General features: G+C 46.4%; 2 protein-coding genes across 10 annotated transcripts in view; one reads left to right on the plus strand and one right to left on the minus strand.

Moving 5' to 3' along the window:
• sema4ab (sema domain, immunoglobulin domain (Ig), transmembrane domain (TM) and short cytoplasmic domain, (semaphorin) 4Ab) overlaps window positions 1-19,743 on the minus strand; it is a 19,879-nt gene continuing 136 nt past the window's right edge. The window contains exons 1-18 of one of the 9 annotated variants that reach the window (XM_071499489.1): window positions 18,784-19,304; window positions 17,539-17,667; window positions 16,346-17,152; window positions 14,455-14,541; window positions 12,904-13,149; window positions 11,304-11,464; window positions 9,607-9,666; window positions 9,413-9,511; window positions 9,185-9,278; window positions 8,238-8,360; window positions 8,024-8,151; window positions 7,575-7,756; window positions 7,049-7,193; window positions 6,581-6,767; window positions 4,916-5,031; window positions 2,875-3,038; window positions 2,233-2,327; window positions 1-1,780 (exon numbers count right to left, since the gene is read on the minus strand). In XM_071499489.1, coding sequence (XP_071355590.1) covers window positions 948-1,780; window positions 2,233-2,327; window positions 2,875-3,038; window positions 4,916-5,031; window positions 6,581-6,767; window positions 7,049-7,193; window positions 7,575-7,756; window positions 8,024-8,151; window positions 8,238-8,360; window positions 9,185-9,278; window positions 9,413-9,511; window positions 9,607-9,666; window positions 11,304-11,464; window positions 12,904-13,000 — 2,484 coding nt within the window. In that variant the 5' untranslated portion in view covers window positions 13,001-13,149; window positions 14,455-14,541; window positions 16,346-17,152; window positions 17,539-17,667; window positions 18,784-19,304 and the 3' untranslated portion in view covers window positions 1-947. The other 8 variants (XM_071499495.1, XM_071499492.1, XM_071499493.1 and 5 more) reach the window with 8 other exon arrangements.
• The window catches only part of LOC139633674 (uncharacterized), a 5,541-nt gene continuing 3,687 nt past the window's right edge, over window positions 17,890-19,743 (plus strand). Inside the window, exons 1-2 of the mRNA XM_071499498.1 lie at window positions 17,890-18,136; window positions 18,363-18,408. Of these exons, the coding sequence (XP_071355599.1) occupies window positions 18,073-18,136; window positions 18,363-18,408 (110 nt within the window). The 5' untranslated portion in view covers window positions 17,890-18,072. The remainder of the gene's footprint in view (window positions 18,137-18,362; window positions 18,409-19,743) is intronic.

A 19,743-nucleotide genomic window follows, 5' to 3' on the forward strand; every position in this document is an offset into this window, starting at 1 on the left:
CATCAAAACCTGTAGTTTATTTGTACTGCGAACAGACTGTCAGACAACAATAAAGACAACAGCCTCTGTAATGTCACAGGATTCAGGCCAGAGAAGGAGAATATTTCTGGTGAGTGAAGGTGTTTTATTAATCAGACCTACAGAAACCACAGCGAAATGGTGAGACGCAACACAAAGAAAATCTAAACCTAGTGCTGATGTTACACCTGAGTTGACTCTGTTCAGTACCTCAGCATCAGATTGGTCCAATCAGCTGCAGACTAATAAAGGCTGTTGATTGATGAAGACTTCAATGAGGAGTCGGCTATTGTATCAGCCTGCTGCCTCCTCGCTGCCCTCACAGGAAATGTGGGAACTGAGACCTCCTTCATCACAGTGGGCCAGATCCAGGTCTGGATCCCCCAGGTGCCAGGAGACCTGAAGTAAGGCAAATGTGATGCACCCAGCTTCCTGTTGTGTGTCTGTGTGGAGGAGGCTATGATGCATGTTCACTGACAGATGGTGCAGTGTGTATGATGCAGCTGCACCAAACATCTGTAACCTGCAGCCAAGGCATGTTCACTCTATGGTCCAGAATCCCACTGTCCAGGTCTTCTCCAGGTGTGTGTGGTCTGCACCTCCACCTGCTCATGATTCCTCTGTTACAGGAACATCACACTCACTGACTCCTACATGTGTTTGGCAAATCACATGAACAGAATATGAACTTAGGCCCATCTGTGTGTTACAGCTCTGAGTCTGAGGGAAGAGACATTTAAAATCTGACAGTTCAGTTTAGGATGAACTCTTGAAAACAGATGTGTCTCAGCATCAAACACTATTCTATAAAAACACTGACAGTCCAACAGAATCTGAATGACAGTCTCAATGATGATACCTGATACCATCTGGTACCTGGGGGCCCCACTCACCTACTCTCATTGTAACAGTTAAATGTCTGGGACCAGTCAGATAGGCGTGTTGGGTAAATGCCCGTTAGAGCCTGTGAGGGTCCCGTTACAGCCTAAGCCACTGGCCTGTCCACTGCGTAGACTTTGTCCGTTGCGTTTACTCAGAAACTGGTTCCCCCTGAGGGCCTCCTGCTCCACAGGGGTCCTTCTGTCAGACTCTCTGGATGGAGTTCCTGCCTGCGGGACTGTTTGGTGGCGGCAGCGTTGTCTGACGACGTACAGAAAGATGGTGATTAGTGAACTGAGGCAGAGCACCAGTAGAACCGACACGACCACCAGCTCCTTTAGATAGCAGGGGCCCCGTGCTGACTGCAGGGGTTTCCCATCCCGAGAGTCTGCGTCCGTCTGTCCAGATTCCTGTGTCCACAGGGTGAAGTTCCTGCCCAGCTGTCTGGTGACAACCTGAGGGTCCTTGCTGGAAAGTGTAGGCTCAGTCTCTCCTTGTCTCATTTTTTTTCTTTTCGGCCTCTCAGAGGTGAGCAGTCCAGGTCCAGGTCTGGCCACAACCTGTGTGGTTGGTATGGGGTGTGTCTGAAGCCGGGTGTAGCTGGTTGGAGTTTGTGCCACGGGGCTGCTCTTCTGTTTGACGTGATAGATGGCCGTGGTCTGCTGGTAGCCGTTCTCAGTGGACAGGCAGAGGTAGTGGCCCAGCGTGGCAGGCGTGGCCACGAAGCTCAGACTCCCGTCCCCCAGGTGCAGGTACAGGTCTGAGGACAGCCGGCTGTTGGGACGCTCCCACAGCTGTTGGGACAGCCGTGACGCCGCAGGACACTGCAGCCGCACCACTTCATTCAGAGACACCGACACCAGCTCACCTGCAGGACACGAGGCTGACATACAGATTACCGTCACCAAAACCAGAATACACCAAGACCCTCCCTCCCTCCCCCCTGCAGAGCCATCCGGCACCAGGAAACTGCCAGCAGCAATCTACACCTGCCAGAGCACCTGTGTCACATGTCCACAGCTCATTATTAAAGCAAATGGCTGCATGAAGCTCATTACAGACTCCACGCAATCTGTCCTGACACAGGGATGAGGGCAATTGTCTCATCATCATCATCATCATCATCATCAGAGCAGACAGCAGCTTCCATCTTTGTGTTAGGACCCAGCAACACAGGTAGGTAAACCTCAAGTGATGGTGACTCAAGCTTGTTCAAAATGGCCACTGTCGCAGAATGTGCGCTGTAACGCAGTGATTCTCCTGTACACATCACTGTGTTTAATGTGGAGTATGGAACAGCTTTTAAGCCAAGCAGCTGGGTTCAGGGACACTTACCTGCAGGCAGGCTGTTTGGACCAAACCTGGCTCTGTGTGTTAATGTCACACTGTTGCAAGCCTCCTCAACGTTCCCTCTGTCCACGTCCTGGCCTCTGAGGAGAGAAAACAAAAGGTAAACAAAGCTCTCAGCGTTAAACTACTCTGTCATTGCAGTTTACTGGTACTACTGTCTTTACTGCTGCCTGAAGGCAGGTTGACCCGGTCCTCTTAGAGACAGACCGAGTCCTCTTAAAGACCGGCTCTTGGTCAGTTTCAGTTCATCTAGGTCAGAAACCGAACCAGATTACTTCAGGGATGTAGTTGACTGAAGAGTAACTGACTGTGTTCCTTTACTCTCAGCCTGTGGTGTTGTCCCTCTGCTCACACTCAATATCAAAGAACATCCGCACTAATGAACAAAGGATTTTACAACAAAAATGAGACATGTAAATAATAAATTTTTATTTTTTATCAATTTTTAAACCACAGACTTTCAATGTGAGGCTGATGATTCAAAACAAGTCAAAATGAGACAAAAATCAAAGCCAGTTCAAAGTCAGTTTCTCAGGAATAAACACATTCAGGAGGCTGGTGTCATCATGTTGTCTACTCAATATGAGACATTTCAACACATCAATGGTAAAGTCCTGAAGTACTCACAGACTGATCTGAGTGTTAGAGGCCTCCACACAGGCCCTGTTGGCAGGGTCCCAACCACAGAAGGGGTCTCGGGCCAGAATGCACTGCGCACAGGTCCAGTAAAAGGAACAGTTGGCTATTGGGACTCTGACCACACCCTCTGATGTGCCGACATAGATCACACCCTGCAGTGGACAGAGATCATACAAAGAGTGAACACAGGTGTCACAGACCTGTACACAGCCTCATCTGCTGCAGTGGTTCAAAAGAGGATAACAGGTACACACAGAGTTTACAGAGAGACCACAGAGCTGAGGCTCAGTGTGTGTCCCTGACCTGGACCAATATGTGCATCAGAGAAGCCAACTATCAAACTCATAGTATGAAGCTCTGACAGCTGGATGTTCTTCATTCTTTCTTGTTGGATAAACAGCCATCTTTTCCTTTTCATCATGTTATCCAGATCTGGATCTGGACACTGACGTTGGCCCCGCTGGCTCTGATGACTCCTCCCTCCATCACTTACGTGATCTGTGGCACCTGCTGGCTGGCCTTTACAAACCCATGTTAAGCTCCACCCTCTCTCTCTCTCTCTCTCTCTCTCTCTCTCTCTCTCTCTCTCTCTCTCACAATGCAGCTTTACTCCAGCCACTGCTTTGGGTTTTCTTTGTCTCCTGACCATTTTATTTGTAATAAACTCTGTCTTCAGTGATCACACAGGTGTTCAGCTCTGAGTTCATCTGTTCACACCTGGTTTAACATGAGTCTCAGTAATACCTGTGACCTCTCATCAAGATCACATTTGTGTGTGTGTGTGTGTGTGTGTGTGTGTGTGTGTGTGTGTGTGTGTGTGTGTGTGTGTGAGTGAGAGATCAAACGAAAGAGAAAGGGGGGGGTGAGTGATTCATTGCACTGTTCACAGCTCTACAGTTTTAAAAGTTTATAAAGTTTTAAAAACAGTGAAATATTTTCATTGGACTAATCAAACTGTGTCAGAGGACATCAGCAGAGGAGGCGGTCCTTCAATGTGGTCCAGGACACATTCACACTCACACTGCTAAAGAATGGGGCCACATGTGGTCCAGACCACCTCAGAATGTGGTCAGAATGATTGGATCTCAAATGCTTCCTGGGTGCATTCACACCTGAACTCAGAGCTTCAAAGTTCATGGTGGTCCACATCTCAGAAGACTCATCAATAAAGCTCAACAGAAATGGTTCTCTCTGAGAACACTCAGCTGTCTCCACAGAGTTTGGAGAACTTGGTGCTACGGAAACAGCATCCTGGTTCATAGTTTGGTTCAGGAACTGCTGTCACTGATATTGGTGGCAGGTGATGCAGGATCCATGGGCCTCTGCTTAGACACCAACTTCTTGTACTTGTTCAGTCACAATCAAGTTGCATCTAATCTAATCTAGAGTTGTGTAAATTTATGTAGAATTGTCCAATCACAGGCGGTATGATCACCCAGATGTGCTGTTCATGAATGGCCACACGGTGGCAGCACTGTTTGCTTCAGAGCAGTGGGTGGAAACAAAGCTACATGTAACTTCACCTCAAAACACCAGAGAGCAGGACTCTGTTGGGTCTGAGGTGATGACAGTACAGTGTCGTAACACAGTCTGATGGTTGGAGGATGGTCACCATGGTCACTACAGCAGTTAGACAGTTGACATTAACGTTAACCAGCTCACTGAGCAGGACATTTAGAAGAATGCTAACTCTCATCTTTTCTCCCACACATCTCTCTGTGACCTTTGACCTCAGCACACATTTGCTGTGTTTCCCTTTGACCCACACCCCCGCCCCACCAGCACAGCACCACCCTGAACAGGATCACATTTGGGACACAGTAGGATTGAGCTACAGAGCTGACAGACTTGCCCCTGACACTGTGCTGAACACACTTTTAAAGGATTGACGACACGTTAACATTTACTTTGTTCGTTATGTGTTGTTGTAGCTACTGAATCCTGGGTGACAGCCTGGTGTGAAAAAGGCTGATGACCAGACATTAAGCTTAGGTTGAAAGTATCTCATGTGATCAGAGTGAATGTTTACCTTGGGTACAGAGAGCTTCAGGCTCTTGACAGGCTGAGGCTGCTCAAAAACCTGGACCTCCTCAATGATGTGGGTCCCAGTCTGCAGCAGCACCGATTTGTGTAGGTAACCAGACTCTGAGACAAAGGTGATATGGTTCATGTTAGAACAGTGGACACACTTAGTACTGTAGAACACACAGGAACAGCAGCTTGAGTTAGTGGTTGAGGTGTCAATAATTTCTCCACAAGGTTTCTCAGTCCTGTTCAATCATTCACCCCAAACCCACTGAGAGACCAGTTCAGAGTCTCAAGGATGTAAACCTCCCGCCATCTTCACACACCAATGACAGAACAACCCCCGCTCATAACAGTTGGGACACTGTGTCAAAATAAATAATATATGAATATGATCATTTTCCAAACGTTTGACAAAACATTGAAGTGAAAACTGCACAAAGACAAAATATATTTAATGTCTGACCTCATCAGCGTCATTAATCTTTGTAAACATTCTTATTCTGAATCTTATGCAACATGTTTCAACTACGGGGGCAACAAAAAACTAGAAGGTTGTGGAATGCTCAAGTAATATTTCCACAATTAAACAGCAGGTGAGGGATCATGATAGGGCATGAAAGGTGCATCCTCCAAAGGCTCAGTCGTTCACAAACCAGGACAGGACCACTTTGCGTAAAACTACGAGAGCAAACAGTCCAACAGTTTAAGAGGGTTTCTCAATGCACAACTGGAAATCAGGATTTCACTGTCTATGATCCATAACATCAGAAGATTCAGAGAATCCAGAGAAATCTCTGCACTAAGGGGCGAGGAGGAACACCAACAATGAAGGTCCCTGATCTTTGATCCTTCAGTTGGCACTGCGTTAAAAACTGACACAACTGTATAAAGGATATTACTACATGGGCTCGGGAACACTTCTGAAAACTGTTGTACAACATAGTTTGCATTCACAGGTCGCTGCATCCATAAATACAAGATAAGACTCTACCATGCAGAGTGGAAACCACATATCAACAACATCCAGAAACACTGCCCACTTCTCTGGGCACAAGTTCATCCGAGATGGACTGACACAGCCTGGAAAAATGAGCTGTGGTCTGACAGGTCCACAGTTGGACGTTGTGTCCTCCAGGCTAAAGAGGAGAAGCACCATCCAGATTATTACCAGAGTTCAAAGCCAGCATGTGTGATGGTATGGAGGTGTGTTAGTGATCAGGGTAACTCACAATCTCTGAAGGCACCAGTATTGATAGATACATACAGGTTTTGGGGGTAACATATTCTGCCATCCAGATATAATTTCAGGGATCTACTTCCCATAACACCTCACTGACTATATCACAGGTCACAGATTGGCCTGCCTACAGTCCAGACCCATCCCCCATCAAAATGTGTGGCACATTATGAAGTGCATTTGAATTTCTTGTCAAAGTCACAACCAGATGATTTGATTTATCAGAACTGGATGAACTGTTGATAAACTGTTGATTAACTGTTGATAAACTGTTGATATACTGTTGGTTTCTCTTCGTCAGGTCCTGACTCTGTAAAGAGCCTTCAGGTAAACTCTGTTTGTTTTGGTGCTATACAAATAAAACTGAATTAAACAGAATGTTGGGTTGAAGGTTTTTCTCTGAAGAACCTGATCAGCTTCAGGGCCTACCTGTCAGCAGAAACAGGACGGTGTAATCTCTGTTGTTGGCAGTCTGGACTCTCTGGACTGTCAGGTGGCTGTAATGCTCAGCAGACACCATGGTCAGACTCCTCCCAGCTGGCCGCACGCTGTCGTCTGCCAGGAAGTTCTCTTTGACAAAGCGCAGGGCATTGTCTGACGCGTTGTGCAGACCACACTATGTCACAGCAGTGGACAGATTAAACAGTGTTCACACTGTGACAGTGTTAGAATGACTCCCTGTCTGTCAGTGGTGATCTGTTACCAGAATCTGAGCATCAGCATCATTAATGAAGGAGAACAGAGGGTGTAATCTGACCCTCCTGCTGCCCACTTGGTGAGAAAAATGCTATAATTAATCGGAATGTTTCCGTGATTATGTCATTAAAAAATGTCAGAAACAGAAGCTTGTTAAAGGCAGCATAGGATTCACAGTCTTGTTCAAGAGCAACCACTCACCTCTCCTGGATTCGCAACCTTCTCCTGAACCCGTGTACTCCACTGTAACGTGTCCCGGTTCAGGACTTTGTAGTTGCCAGAGAAAACTGATTTGATGTCTTTGAGGCGGAATGAGCAGATGGCTGAGCGTCCAGAGTTCACTGACCTGGGCAAAGATGGATAGATATGAGTGAGAGCTACACACTGAGTCAACAGGTCTTTGTCCTGTAGTTGAAGCAGCTGATTCACATTGTCCTCATTTCTTCCTGTGTCATGGTGTGTTACTATGATAATCTGTCACGATGCTTTAGTCTTTCTTTCTGATATGTTTAATATCAGGTAATGTGCATTATTAAATATGTGCAGCTAAAATATGGAATAAATTTTGGCCGACCTCGGCCCATTCTCCTCGGGGTGCTGTGTTTGAGCAGCTCTCAGCTCATGAAGACAGTCACAGACTGAGAGGCTGAAAGTCGCTGACACTGATGCGGGTGATTTACAGGCCACTGTAGCTTCAGGGATTATATATAGATCATTGTCTACTAACCACTGAGAGGTGAAGATGCCATAGAAAAGAGTATCGTCTGCAGGAGCTCCCTCTGCTGGTGGGAGGGTGTCTATGTCCTGGATCACATTGTAGGGCAGCTCATTGTCGGCCTGGCACAACAGCTGAGCTTTGGCAAACGTGGTCCAGCGTCGCTGCAGAGTCCGCTGTCCTCCAATGTCACTCTGACATAGGAGGAGAAGACACTGAGCACCATCCAGCACCCTGCACTGCGCTGCATGGTGCAGAACCCTGTAGAACCCTGCAGAACTGAAATGTGGCACCATGCAGCCAAGTGACAATTAATTATAAATATTATAAATATGTGTTGATGAGAGTGGAGTGAATGTGAGAGGTCCAGTGTGTAGTTCATTGGCTCCTCATGTGTCTTCGTAGAAATAATGGATGAACTTGATCTGCCCATGCTGTATGTACCACAGAAGAAGACTCACCATGCAGATCTGAGAGACCCGAGAGACGATGAACTTGTCGATGAAGTCGTACTCTCGGCCCACTTCACTGAAGAAGAAGTAGATCTTCTCCTCATCAGGGATCAAACTGGAGCTGATGAACGTCGGGTCTATAAGACAGGACATTTTAGTAACTGAGCGTGCTCCAAACTGTTCTATTCACACCTGCTGTGACGTCCATGTTTCATACACTCACCCTCCAGCCATCCTAATGTGTCATCCAGCTTCAGGTCCACATGCCTGCCCTCACTGAGGTGGCGGGAGATGACGGGCCGGTTCCCCCTGTAGTCTGCCACCGTCCCAGTGTAAAGCTCTCCATCTGAGGAACACAGTACCAGACCAGGTCCCTGTGACATCAACAATCACTGGTGTCTTACATGGAAACTACGATGACACAGGAGCTGGACTCTGGTCCATGGCGGACCGACGAGGTCAGAACTCTAACAGAAGACATCATCAGGGTCGTCACAAACACATCACAGCTGACATTCATATTTAGTAAGTATGAGACAGCCAATCACATGAAAACACACATCAGCCAATGAGGCTTCTACAAAGATGGGCTGGGCCTATGGTCTATGTGACTTCAGGCCAATCGTTGTCTCAGGCTGGTGAAAAGACCGAGGAGTGTCCAACAGAGGGGGCCTGGTCTGACCCACGTCGCAGACAGGGGCAAAGAGTTCTACCGCTCTACATTCACAACAGATGCATTTCATGAGTCAAAATTCAGCTTGAATGTGAATGCCTTCATGTCCCCTGTGAGCTGGGGGCCCGTCACCTGCAGACTGAGGGCCCAAACTGGATCAATCAAGTTTCTCTGCTCTTTGTTTTGGTTGCTGGTCTGGTAGCACATATATATATGAAAATGCATGCGAGTCCCTCCTGTTAAACCGTTGGTCCTCCCCATGTTTAAACACGCAGGCTCGGCCCACAGGTGAGATGACAGTGCAGTATGCAGCATTCAGGTGATAGCGACCTTCAGAATTTCCTGAACAGGAAAACTGGACTGAGGACTACCGGCTCAGATCCCAGGTGGCTGATGGACCTTCAAAACTGACTGCCCTGCACCAAGGTCTACAAGAACAAGTACCAGGTCTTCACTGCCTCAGATATCTTTTCCAGCAGCTGCAGTGATTGGCTTACCCACTATGATAGCAGTGTTGCGTTGGTAGGGGTCGTAGGGGCAGCGACTTCTGCCCTCATCAGGCTTCATGCTCATTGTCAACGTCTCTGAGTTCTTGGCAGAAAAGAGGAGAAGATCTATATGAAGATGACTGGAGAAATCATATCTCATGCAGTATATTGGAAATATTTTTACAGTGTAAACAAACTCCAAACAAACCAGTCAGTTCAAATGTGTGTGCAACTCACAATGTAGGTGCAGCGTGGACTGAATGCAAAGGTTCCACAGGCGTAGATGTGGGAGATGTTATAGAACTGCAGCACGCGGATGAAGTTGGGACAGTCGGCCTGCAACAACATCACAAAGGCACTGATGCCCTGACAGAGAGTCCAGAGGAGCTGGATCACTCTGCTGTGTTTGAACGTGTGCATCAGATACTCACCACCTTCTTTCCTTTCATGGAACATTGTTCAAGATCTCTGTCTGAAGGGCTCCAGTCCAGCTGAGGAGCAGAGTCACAGACATCACATCGACCACACACTGCAACTCAACAATGAAAACACACCCTCACATCCTGTTACAGAGCTCCTGTTGACAAATCCATTCAGACCTGACCAGGTGAAGCTTCCACTTCCTGGTTCTGTCTATCAGCTGCTCATTTTACATTCTACCTGTTTCTACAGGTATTTTTCACTCTGCTGCAACACAGAGAGCTGCTGCAAGACCTTCATCAGCAGGTTTGATTCCATTTATCTGTTCTTGTCATCACTTGATCCTAACATAGTCACTGTGTCACACACTGACAGAGAGCCTAGTTAAGACAGTTACACATCACAGGTCAGTGCACTGCAGACAGCACTGAGAGTGTGGAACAGAGGAGAACTGAAATCAAACTCTGTTGACCTGTTGACCATCGCGCAGCACCACATCGTCACATCACTTCACATCATCAAATCACCAAATCGTCACATCACCACATCGTCACATCACTGCATCACATCACAACACAACATCACCACTTCACATCGTCACATCACATCACCACATCATCATATCACCACATTTCCACATCATCACATTATCATATCACCACATCACATCCCCACTTCATCACATAACCACATCTTCACATTTCCACATCACATCATCATATCACCACATCACATCATCACCACATAATCACATCACCACATCACATCATCATTTCTTCACATCCCTTCATCACATTTCCACATCACTTCACCATATCACATCGCCACTTCACTACATCATCACATAACATCAACACTTCATCACATCACTATGCCATTGCTACCTCACTATATCACCACATCATCCTCTCCAGTCCAACCTTTGCCTTGTCTTACCTGTCTGTGCTCATCTTTCATGTCTGTCTCCACTGATCACATTAAGACTAATCATCATCTCTACACAACACAAACGAGCTATTCAACTGTCTCATTAACTGAAACTTCCTCAGTTACGGTTTTAATGACAGAAGAGCTGCTTTACCCGTCACATGTCAACTTTATTCTTCAACAGTCAAACTACTTCAGTTGAGCCCGTAACGGACACTGCTTCACACCACCCGACATTTCAACAGCCCACAGGTTAAACCTGACACTCTCATTTCTTATTCACCTTTACTACACATTCCAAGTGGAGACTGACAGAAACATGTTAAAGAAAGCAGGTAAACTGACACAAGGATCTGGCCGGCCTGCAGCTCTTGCCAGGCCCAGAAGCTTGGGATCCATGTGGTACATGTCCTTTTCTTTCGGAGAGCAATTACACCTTAATTGATTTCAGATGCTTTTAGCTCCTACACTTCAAATGACACCTCAACTCCTTTCACTGTCAACTAACAAACAAACTTCGTTAACATTTCAGCACGTTTCACTGGTTCACATTACCCTTTTCACATTTAACCAGTTCACGTTTAGCTTGTTCACTTTCAACCTGTTCACATTTTAACCTGTTCACATTCAACCTGTTCACATTAACCAAGTCAACAGGTACAAACCTTTCAGGCAATAACTTTACATGTTGTACTTCCATAAATTCGACCTGCAGAGATAGTCACAGTAACTTCAGTCCTGGAGGACAAGTCATAATGAGTCATCAGAGGTCGTTCCCCACCTTGTTCCTCAGGATGATGGCGTCCTCATGGCTAACATCCAGGGCTAACACAGCATCCCTGGCTCCGACATACAGCGTGTCTCCACCCTCACTGAGCAGCAGAGTGGTGGTGTTGCTGACATCGTGGCTACTGAAGCGGGTGAGATGTCTCCCAGGACTACCTGTGGTTTCACACCAGGTGACACTGCATTAGTTTTTTCATTCTGTCATCACACAGTTAAAAGCACTGGGATGTGAGCAAACAGCCCCGAGTGTTGTCTCTCAGGTCGCACAGGTAGCATCTATCCATACACTAACACCTACACACCTCTGACCTCCACACACACTCCCATTGTGCTGCTGCTCTGCTAGCTGCTAACGAGTGCAGGATAAATCACTAAAACAGATACTTTGATATGAAAATATTCAGAAACATAATCATCCTGAAATAAGAGTAACTGTAACTGACTCAGGCTCCTCCCACATTCATATGTTTTAGTTTTAAAAACATTTCATTAAAACCTTGACCTTCAGAAATGCTGCTGACCCTGTTGTAGTTTGAAATGTCCGGGGCTACGCTGTCATCTGGACAGAGACTTTCAGAAATTATGATGCAGACATAATTAGGTTCATCACATGACCCTTTTCCAGACAAAAACAAACAGTTTGAGCCTGGACTACAACGTGGAATCACAAGTGTTCTTGACCTTGTTGTCTCTGCTTGTAGCTGTTGGGTAGTGAAATTATGGATTTTATTGAGCTAAGAAACCTCTGGTCTCACCTTCACCTGTACGGCTCCTCATTCAAGGTATTCTCTGCAACTAAGCCACCAGATGCAGAGGAGACAATCTGCTTCCTGTTTACACTGTCATGCACATGCCCAGTATATGTCAATGGCCATGTGATGTGTGTTTTCAGGTGTGCCAGTGTGGACGGGGATGGTTTGTTTTCAGATTAAAACGTATCAGTGTGGACGTGATCTCTAACTACCTGTGTGATTATTTCTCCAGCGGCTGTGATCACATCAGTCCACGTCCACATCTCCATCCATGTCTGCGTCCACCTTTAATTGTTCTGTGGAACCACAGACTGTAGAACCATCAGAGGAAACAAACACTGAACTTTAAGTTCTGTTGTCGTTTAGAATACGGAGCACTTCCTCAAATCGTTCACGCTTCTGTCTGGCTGCTGATTGGTCAACTTAACATTCTGCTGCTCTCAAACATTAGTATGACATAATGTTAGTATGACGTCCACAGTCTCTGAGAAACATTACCCCCCTGAATTAGTTTCCAAATGTTTTTATGAGAGAAAGTCTCTGAGTCACAGCACATTGACAGACCATCACGGTTGGCAGCAGTGATGATCACAGACACTAAGGTCTTGTCTTACGTCAGGCCCCGCCCACATGAAACTGCCCCACCCACGTGGAGGGTGGCAGAGGTACCTCTCTTAATCAGAGAACCCTAGTACTTTACTACAGGGAACCAGAGCCACCCGGCTATAGGAACCCATCCCTAAGCTTGTGGTCTTCTTCTTCTTCTTGTCTTCAACCGACATGTTTGTTCTCACCAACAGGACAAAGGAAACTAACCCAGTGTGATCTTCAGTCTTTACTCACCCAAAGGGAAGGAGACTCGGGGAGTCAGTCTTGTCAGACAGGGGCAAAGGAAACCCAGCAAGGCCACGGTGAGGGACAGCAGGCTGTGGTTCTCCATGACAACAGGAATGAGGGCGTCTGACCTCAGTTACATTCAAGGTGAGAGGGCGAACTCAGGGTCTGATGTTCATCGGGTCAGACACCAGAGGGGAGGAGATCGTAGCTGCAGCCACAGACTATGGTTTATACAGCAGACCATCACTGGATCTGAGACACACACACACACACACACTGTTAAAACTAACACAAAAACCAGCTTCTCATTTATACAGTATTTAGTCAAACTGATGAAGAGGATGTTACATCAGAGTGAAGATTTAACCTGATCAACCCTACGGTGACTCAATACTTGCAGCTGAGGTCACCTGTCCAGTCTTAATGCGCACAACATCCTCGACCTGTTTCAGTCTGGTTTCCATCGGAACTCATCAGTCTATGGATCAGCTTTGGATTGGTTCTCCTCATCCCTGTCTGACAGGACTTTGGAGGTTAATTACACCTGAGCAACTGAGCCTGTGTTTTGTGTTGTTCCTCATGGATCCAGGTCCTGGGCCCAATGCAGTTTGTATTGTACTCACTTCCTCTGGGGCAGATATAAGTGATGTAGGAGTATCTCTACTGTTCAACTCAGTTAAAAAAAACTGTCCACATCCCAACACTAACTGAACAGACCCTGTTATTTCTGCTTTGTTTTAAACGTGGTCCACAGTCTGGACTCTGCTCTGGACTTTGAGTCATTTGGTTTGCTCCTGTTTCTATGACCTGAGGAAAACTCTGAACCAAACCCAGTGCCTGCAGCTGAGTTGGAGATGATTGAACAGGTATACAGGTGTTCATTTCCTCCAGGTCTGAATATTGTGACTTTTCATGTTTCAGTGAGATGTCCCTGAACAACTGGTCCATGATGCTGCAGCTGGGCTTCTGACCAAGTCCTCCTCTCAGGTCTCATGTGACTCCAGTCCTGAATTCTCTACACTGGAGCCCTCCTGGGCAGACACCTGTCTGCAGATCTACTACAGCCTTAGACCAGCAGACACCTGGGCTCCTCTGGAGGTCCTCGCTCCAGGACCAAGACAGAAAGAGACTGTCTAAAGTCTGGATCCCTGTCCCTTTGAATTGAAGGTCTGGACACCTTTAAACTTTAGACCTGCTGTAGTTTGCTATTTACCCTTTTATTGTGCGGCACTTTGTGACGTCATAAAGTTTACTTGCTGCTGCACAACATCAGCAACACACTGTGGACTTAACGCGCGCGCGCGCGCGTGTGTGTGTGTGTGTGTGTGTGTGCGTCAACGTAATGTTAGGACAGGACCAGGTAACAGTCCGCCTGCTGAGACACGTGAGGGCTGAAGTCCAGCTCCACAGTCCGCCTCAGACCTCCGGCCGGTCCCAGGGGTCGAGGGCCGCCGCTCTCCCTCCTTTGTGCAACAGGACTCGGTCAAACTGAACCGGTCCGTCCACCGACTCTCACCCAGCTCAGACACAAACTGACGTGGTTAAATCAGGTCTTACATGTTGCTGGATTCCGGCCCCGGGTCTTCTCGTCCGTTCCCCTTGTGTTTTCCCGGGCGGGAGGTCTGGACTCTGCTCCGACGGGACCTGGACAGATGAAACGTGACCCGGTGAGGAGAAAGCGCTAACGGAGGTTCAGCCTCTTTAACAACAAAGCCGGAGCCCCCTCACATCGGAGGGTCCGGTGGACTGCTGGCTCCACCTACAGGCGGGGCCCGCACATCACAGCCCGACTCAGGCCCCGACTTCTTCTTCTTTTTCTTCTTCTGCTTCTTTTTCTTCTTCGGTGGTTTCACAGAAGGTTTCTGAAGCTGTATCTGCGTTGGTGTTGTCATGTCTGTGTGTTCAGGTCTGACTGAATCACTGATGTGAGTTTCAGATGTTTTGAATATTCATCTTTGATGACTTGTTATTGATCTGATTTGGTTTGCTGTAACAGTGAGATCAGATAGACAGCTCTCAGAGGAAAACAGGTTTTCAACTCAAGGTCCACTTACTTGTTTCTTTCCAGAGCTTTCATCCCTCAGAGCTGCAGTTTGTCATTCCCTGCTGAAAACTGTGAGATGTGGTTGAGAGGTCTGGAAGATGTTAATAAGTGGACCTTGAGTTAAGATGAAACTCTCTCAACACCGAGACGACACTGAAACTACAGTTTCACCTGATCAGAGCACACCTGTGCAGACTGACCTGTACAGGTGTGACAGAGTTAACTCACTCACAAAGCATCAGGAAGAAATAAATGAGAGACGGGATGACATCATCATGACCAGTTGTCACAGGAGACACAGGCTGAACACAGTCACCAGAGAGATCTGATCACACCTGGCCAACAGTGGACATCAGGTCAGTCAGGTCACCTCTGTTTGTACACATTGTGGTCACAGGTTTACATACACTGAGCCCTCAAACTGCTTGGAAGCTTCTGATTGGCTGATGGACATCATCTGAGTTAATGGGGCATACCTGTACCTTCACATTGAACCGACCAATGAAACGGAGCATTACCATGATTAAAGTCACCAATTTCTCTGTTTGAGAATTGATGGAAACATTTGTGATGATGTAAGAACACAACTCAACAACATGTAGAACAGAGGTCTGGTTGTTTTAATGAGGAACAGGTACAGGTGATAAACTTTAACAATATTTCATTTATATATTTAAGGTTATTATACTTTATATGTTCATATATGTTTTTCTTTTTAATTTCTCATACATTTGGAACATATCAACATCTACTGACAGGCTTTTAGATGTATATATATTGCTGTAACATATGTCTATAATATAAGATACATACATAAACGTGTATAAACATGTAGCTGTGAGCAGCTTGTGGAAGCTCCTGAGACAAAGTTTAACAGTTTAAAGACAAAAGTACCAAACACTGACAGTCTGTGAACACACCATGGATGAGATGGAGGAAACAGAAGCTGAAAGAAATCATTCTTTACTTTTATTCTGACGTCTCACTTTCTTCAAGTGAAGCTGTGACCCTGATTCACCTGAGACTGGTGATGTTCCTTAAACTGAAGCTGTGACCCTGTCTCATCACAGGTAATGTTTGTTAAACTGAAGCTGTAGGTGGATTGGATGAGGTGTATGTAAACCTCTGATGTGTGTGTGTGTTTAGGAGTAGCAGGTGTGTGTCGACAGAGACTCTCCTGAACGTTTGACTCAAACCTTTAACAGCAACACATCATATTGCAGAAGTGAGGGATCAGGTCTCATGTGTGACATGCCATACTTGAATCAGAGGGGTAGTGGTCTGTGGTCTGAGAGAGTACCTGGTGTCCTGATGTTGTCTCTGAAGAATCTGCTGAGGTCTGTCTCATGTGTGACATGCCATACTTGAATCAGAGGGGTAGTGGTCTGTGGTCTGAGAGAGTACCTGGTGTCCTGATGTTGTCTCTGAAGAATCTGCTGAGGTCTGGTCCCAGCAGGTTATCTCGTGTCCTCGGTCTCCTCCACGTCTCACCCAGCTGTGGCTGCAGAGTGAGTCGGACCACACTCACTCATTAACCTTGTTTGCTGAGTCTCTGCGTTCACTGCTCCTCTCAGAGTCACCTCTTCTTATTCTCCACCCAACATCATCTCACAGTTCCACTGTCTGTCTGTCATATCAGCACAGATTTCTGCTGTGATTTCACCAGCAGACTCAGCTCAGACCTGTGGCGTGTAAAATTAGCTGAGTACAGAATTAGTTGCGGGCAGCTTCAGGGTGAGCACAGCAGGGAAAGGAGCGGGTAAGATGGCTAATGAGGAGAAAAGCAGATTGAGAGGATTAGCAGTGACCTGGAAACAGCCGTGTGCTGACAGGCTGGAGCCTTGCAGCGTCAAACATGAAGCCGAGCACTGAGAGAACACTGATGCAGTCTGTCAGACAGACCATCACCTGGACACTCATGACATCAGCAGCAAGTGTCAGATGATGATGTCGGTGTCAGATGATGTCATGAAGCTCTGAAGTGTCAGGACCCAGTCTTTGTCAGACCACAAACCAGCTCAGCTCAGACCAGTTGCTCCCTGCTGGTCCTGCTGCAGCCTCACCACTGTCCCAGAGTCCAGACACAGACCACCACCTGGACCACCACCAACAGAGTCCAGAGAAAGATGTCTGATCAGTGGGGTCAAATCCAGCAGCTAACATGGTTCCACAGTCCACAGCTCTGTCACTGGAGTCACAGCACAGATCCTCCTGGTCAAATATTAGTGCAACACAAGTGAAGGTTCTTCAGTCAGATCTTTACTGGAGTTAAAGTACAGCAGTACTGGATTTAAAAATACTGAAGGATTCTAAAGCACTTTTGTATGTACTGTAGAACCTGTAGAATAAACAGATTAGTTCTTCTCCTGTGATCAACACAGTGTATGGTCTATCACATTTTCAAAATGAAAAGTAAGAGTTCTTCATAGAAATGTCGAGTCTAAAGGACAATATTAGTCTTTAAGTGTAGTGGAGGGAAAGTTTACAATAAAATGATACTCAAGTGAAGCACAGAAAATGTACTGAAGTACAGTACTCAGGTAAGAGCACAGGTTTAGCCTCATGTCCTCACACATACATAACACACACGCACACACAGAGAAACCTGATGTTGTTCCTCATGGACCTCAGGTACACAGACAGTCTCAGTCTGAAGGCTCAGACTCTCAGTGTGTTTTCAGTTCATCAGTGTTTAACTGTGAAGTCACCAGAGACCAGGACCAGCTCTAACAGGTAGACACAGAGAGAAGCTGTGAGGCCTTATGTCAGTGAACACAGAGCGGTTCTTCATCCTCACTCTGTCTCCAGAGGATCTGGGAGCTGTGACTGAGTTTATCTCCTTTTCTTTTACACTTAGAAACAACAAAAGCACTGAGTGCACTGCTATAGACTCCACATCACTTCCTGTGTGCTGAACTGCATTAGACTGTAGTGAGCAGTGTGATCATCCCTCTGAGAGCCTCAGTCACAGGAGGTTCATCTACATGTTCACAGTCTGGAATGTGGAACACAATGTGGAACTGTGCTCTGTCATTTTCATTCTTATCTAAACAAATGTGTGCAGAGACAGAACGTAAGCAGTAACTGCTGAGCTCACAGACACCTTCACCTCTTCACACCAGCTCGCAGCCATGTTGACAGCCTGTGGATTTCATGTGATCGTTCAGGTGTGTGTGGCAGCAGGAGTCCGCACAGGTAAGATCACGGCACTCTGAACTGTTTTAATGTATGACACATCACTCTGAGGACAGAGTGAGTACTTGACCTCTTACACTGCGCCGTGTCTCCATCCTCCATAAAACAGTCACATTTCTGAAGGTGATGTATCTGCTGTGACTATTGATGATCAGCCTGTTCCACTGATAGCTGAAGACCAGAGAGCTTCACACTTCAGGTTGATCTGTTGTATGTTTTCTTTCAGATTGGAGCGTTAAGCAGACTCCACTCAGCTCAGATGGAGAAAACAGGTGAGACACCTTATCATGGGACAGACCGGTTAAAACCTGACAGGACTGATGAGCCCTCTTGGGAAGGACCGTCAACTAGTCCTCCAACTAGTCCTTCACCCTGATAAATAAACTACCCTCTGATATGTTACCGTTGCAGCCCAACTGTCTACAACGGGATAATTACTGGTTTTCCATTGTTAACACAACGGCTCCAACGGCAGGAAGTGTCGAGATAGAATCTACGTCATACACGTCATGCCCTAGTCGTCCCTTCAACCGTCGCTGCTTTAAGTCCCTAACTAACAGCGCCCCTACTGCGGCAGGCGTGCCGGACCTTGGTTGTCATGGTTACAATAATAAACACGCAGACTGTATCGGGAGCGGCATACCTACCTTCGTCGCCATGGTTACTATAATAGCGGTTGGCAGTCATCGGTTTCTTTCACATGGGAATCGAACACCGCTCTCCTGTGTTATATTCCTGTGTGTTTTGTTGACCCATCCGTTCACCCCAACCTCCTCCTGACTTTGTCGCTGTATAAACTACGTCACCGCACGTTTCCCTTTGCTCCTGTCATCATTACAACGACCACTAGATGTCGCCTAGCAACAAAACCTATCTATGGGTCATTATAACCTGCTGACAGACGACCTGTGGGCTCCTGTTTTACAGGAGGACAGTCTCTGATGGGAGTAATTTGTAACTGAACGGTCCAAATTTAAACTCTGAGAATAAAGATGAAGAACATCACCTGTAAAGTCCTGTCAGACACAGATCAGCTGCTCTTTGAATGTGGTGAAACTGTTCGAGCCTGATACAATGAACAAGATAAACGTTTTTTAACAACATTGAGAGGGAAAATCGTCCCATTGGTCCACTCTCAAATATCTCTCCAACCATTGGATAGGTTGTAATGAAACACTCACGTACCTCAGAATCAGACCCGACGATCCTCTGACTTCTCCAGAGAGTGACACACAGCAGAAAGTTAGCATTGTTATTGTAAGCGTGTTAGCATGCTGACATTAGCATTTAGCTCAAAGCACAGAGAGCTGCGAGCATGGCCGTGAGCTTAACCGGCTACATGTGGCTAACTCTGTTGATACTGAATAACTTCAGGAGAAGCCATGATGAAAGTGGCTTCTTTTTACGCAGCACTCTTTCCCTGGAGATTAATAAAGTATTTTCTTTCTTATAGTTATCTTTTTTACATACAGTTGATTCTACTTCATGCTGCACACTGATTGTAAATCAAGTAGAGTCAGCTGACAGAACAGAGCAGGTCTTATTGTATCAGACTGGAAGAGATCATATTATTGAGAAACAGTTATATTCAGTCAGTGAATGTTTGA

This window comes from Trachinotus anak, unplaced genomic scaffold (genome assembly GCF_046630095.1).
Source record: "Trachinotus anak isolate AG129_WGS33_773 ecotype Australia unplaced genomic scaffold, CSIRO_AGI_Tana_v1 ptg000016l, whole genome shotgun sequence".
Taxonomy (NCBI): Eukaryota; Metazoa; Chordata; class Actinopteri; order Carangiformes; family Carangidae; genus Trachinotus; species Trachinotus anak.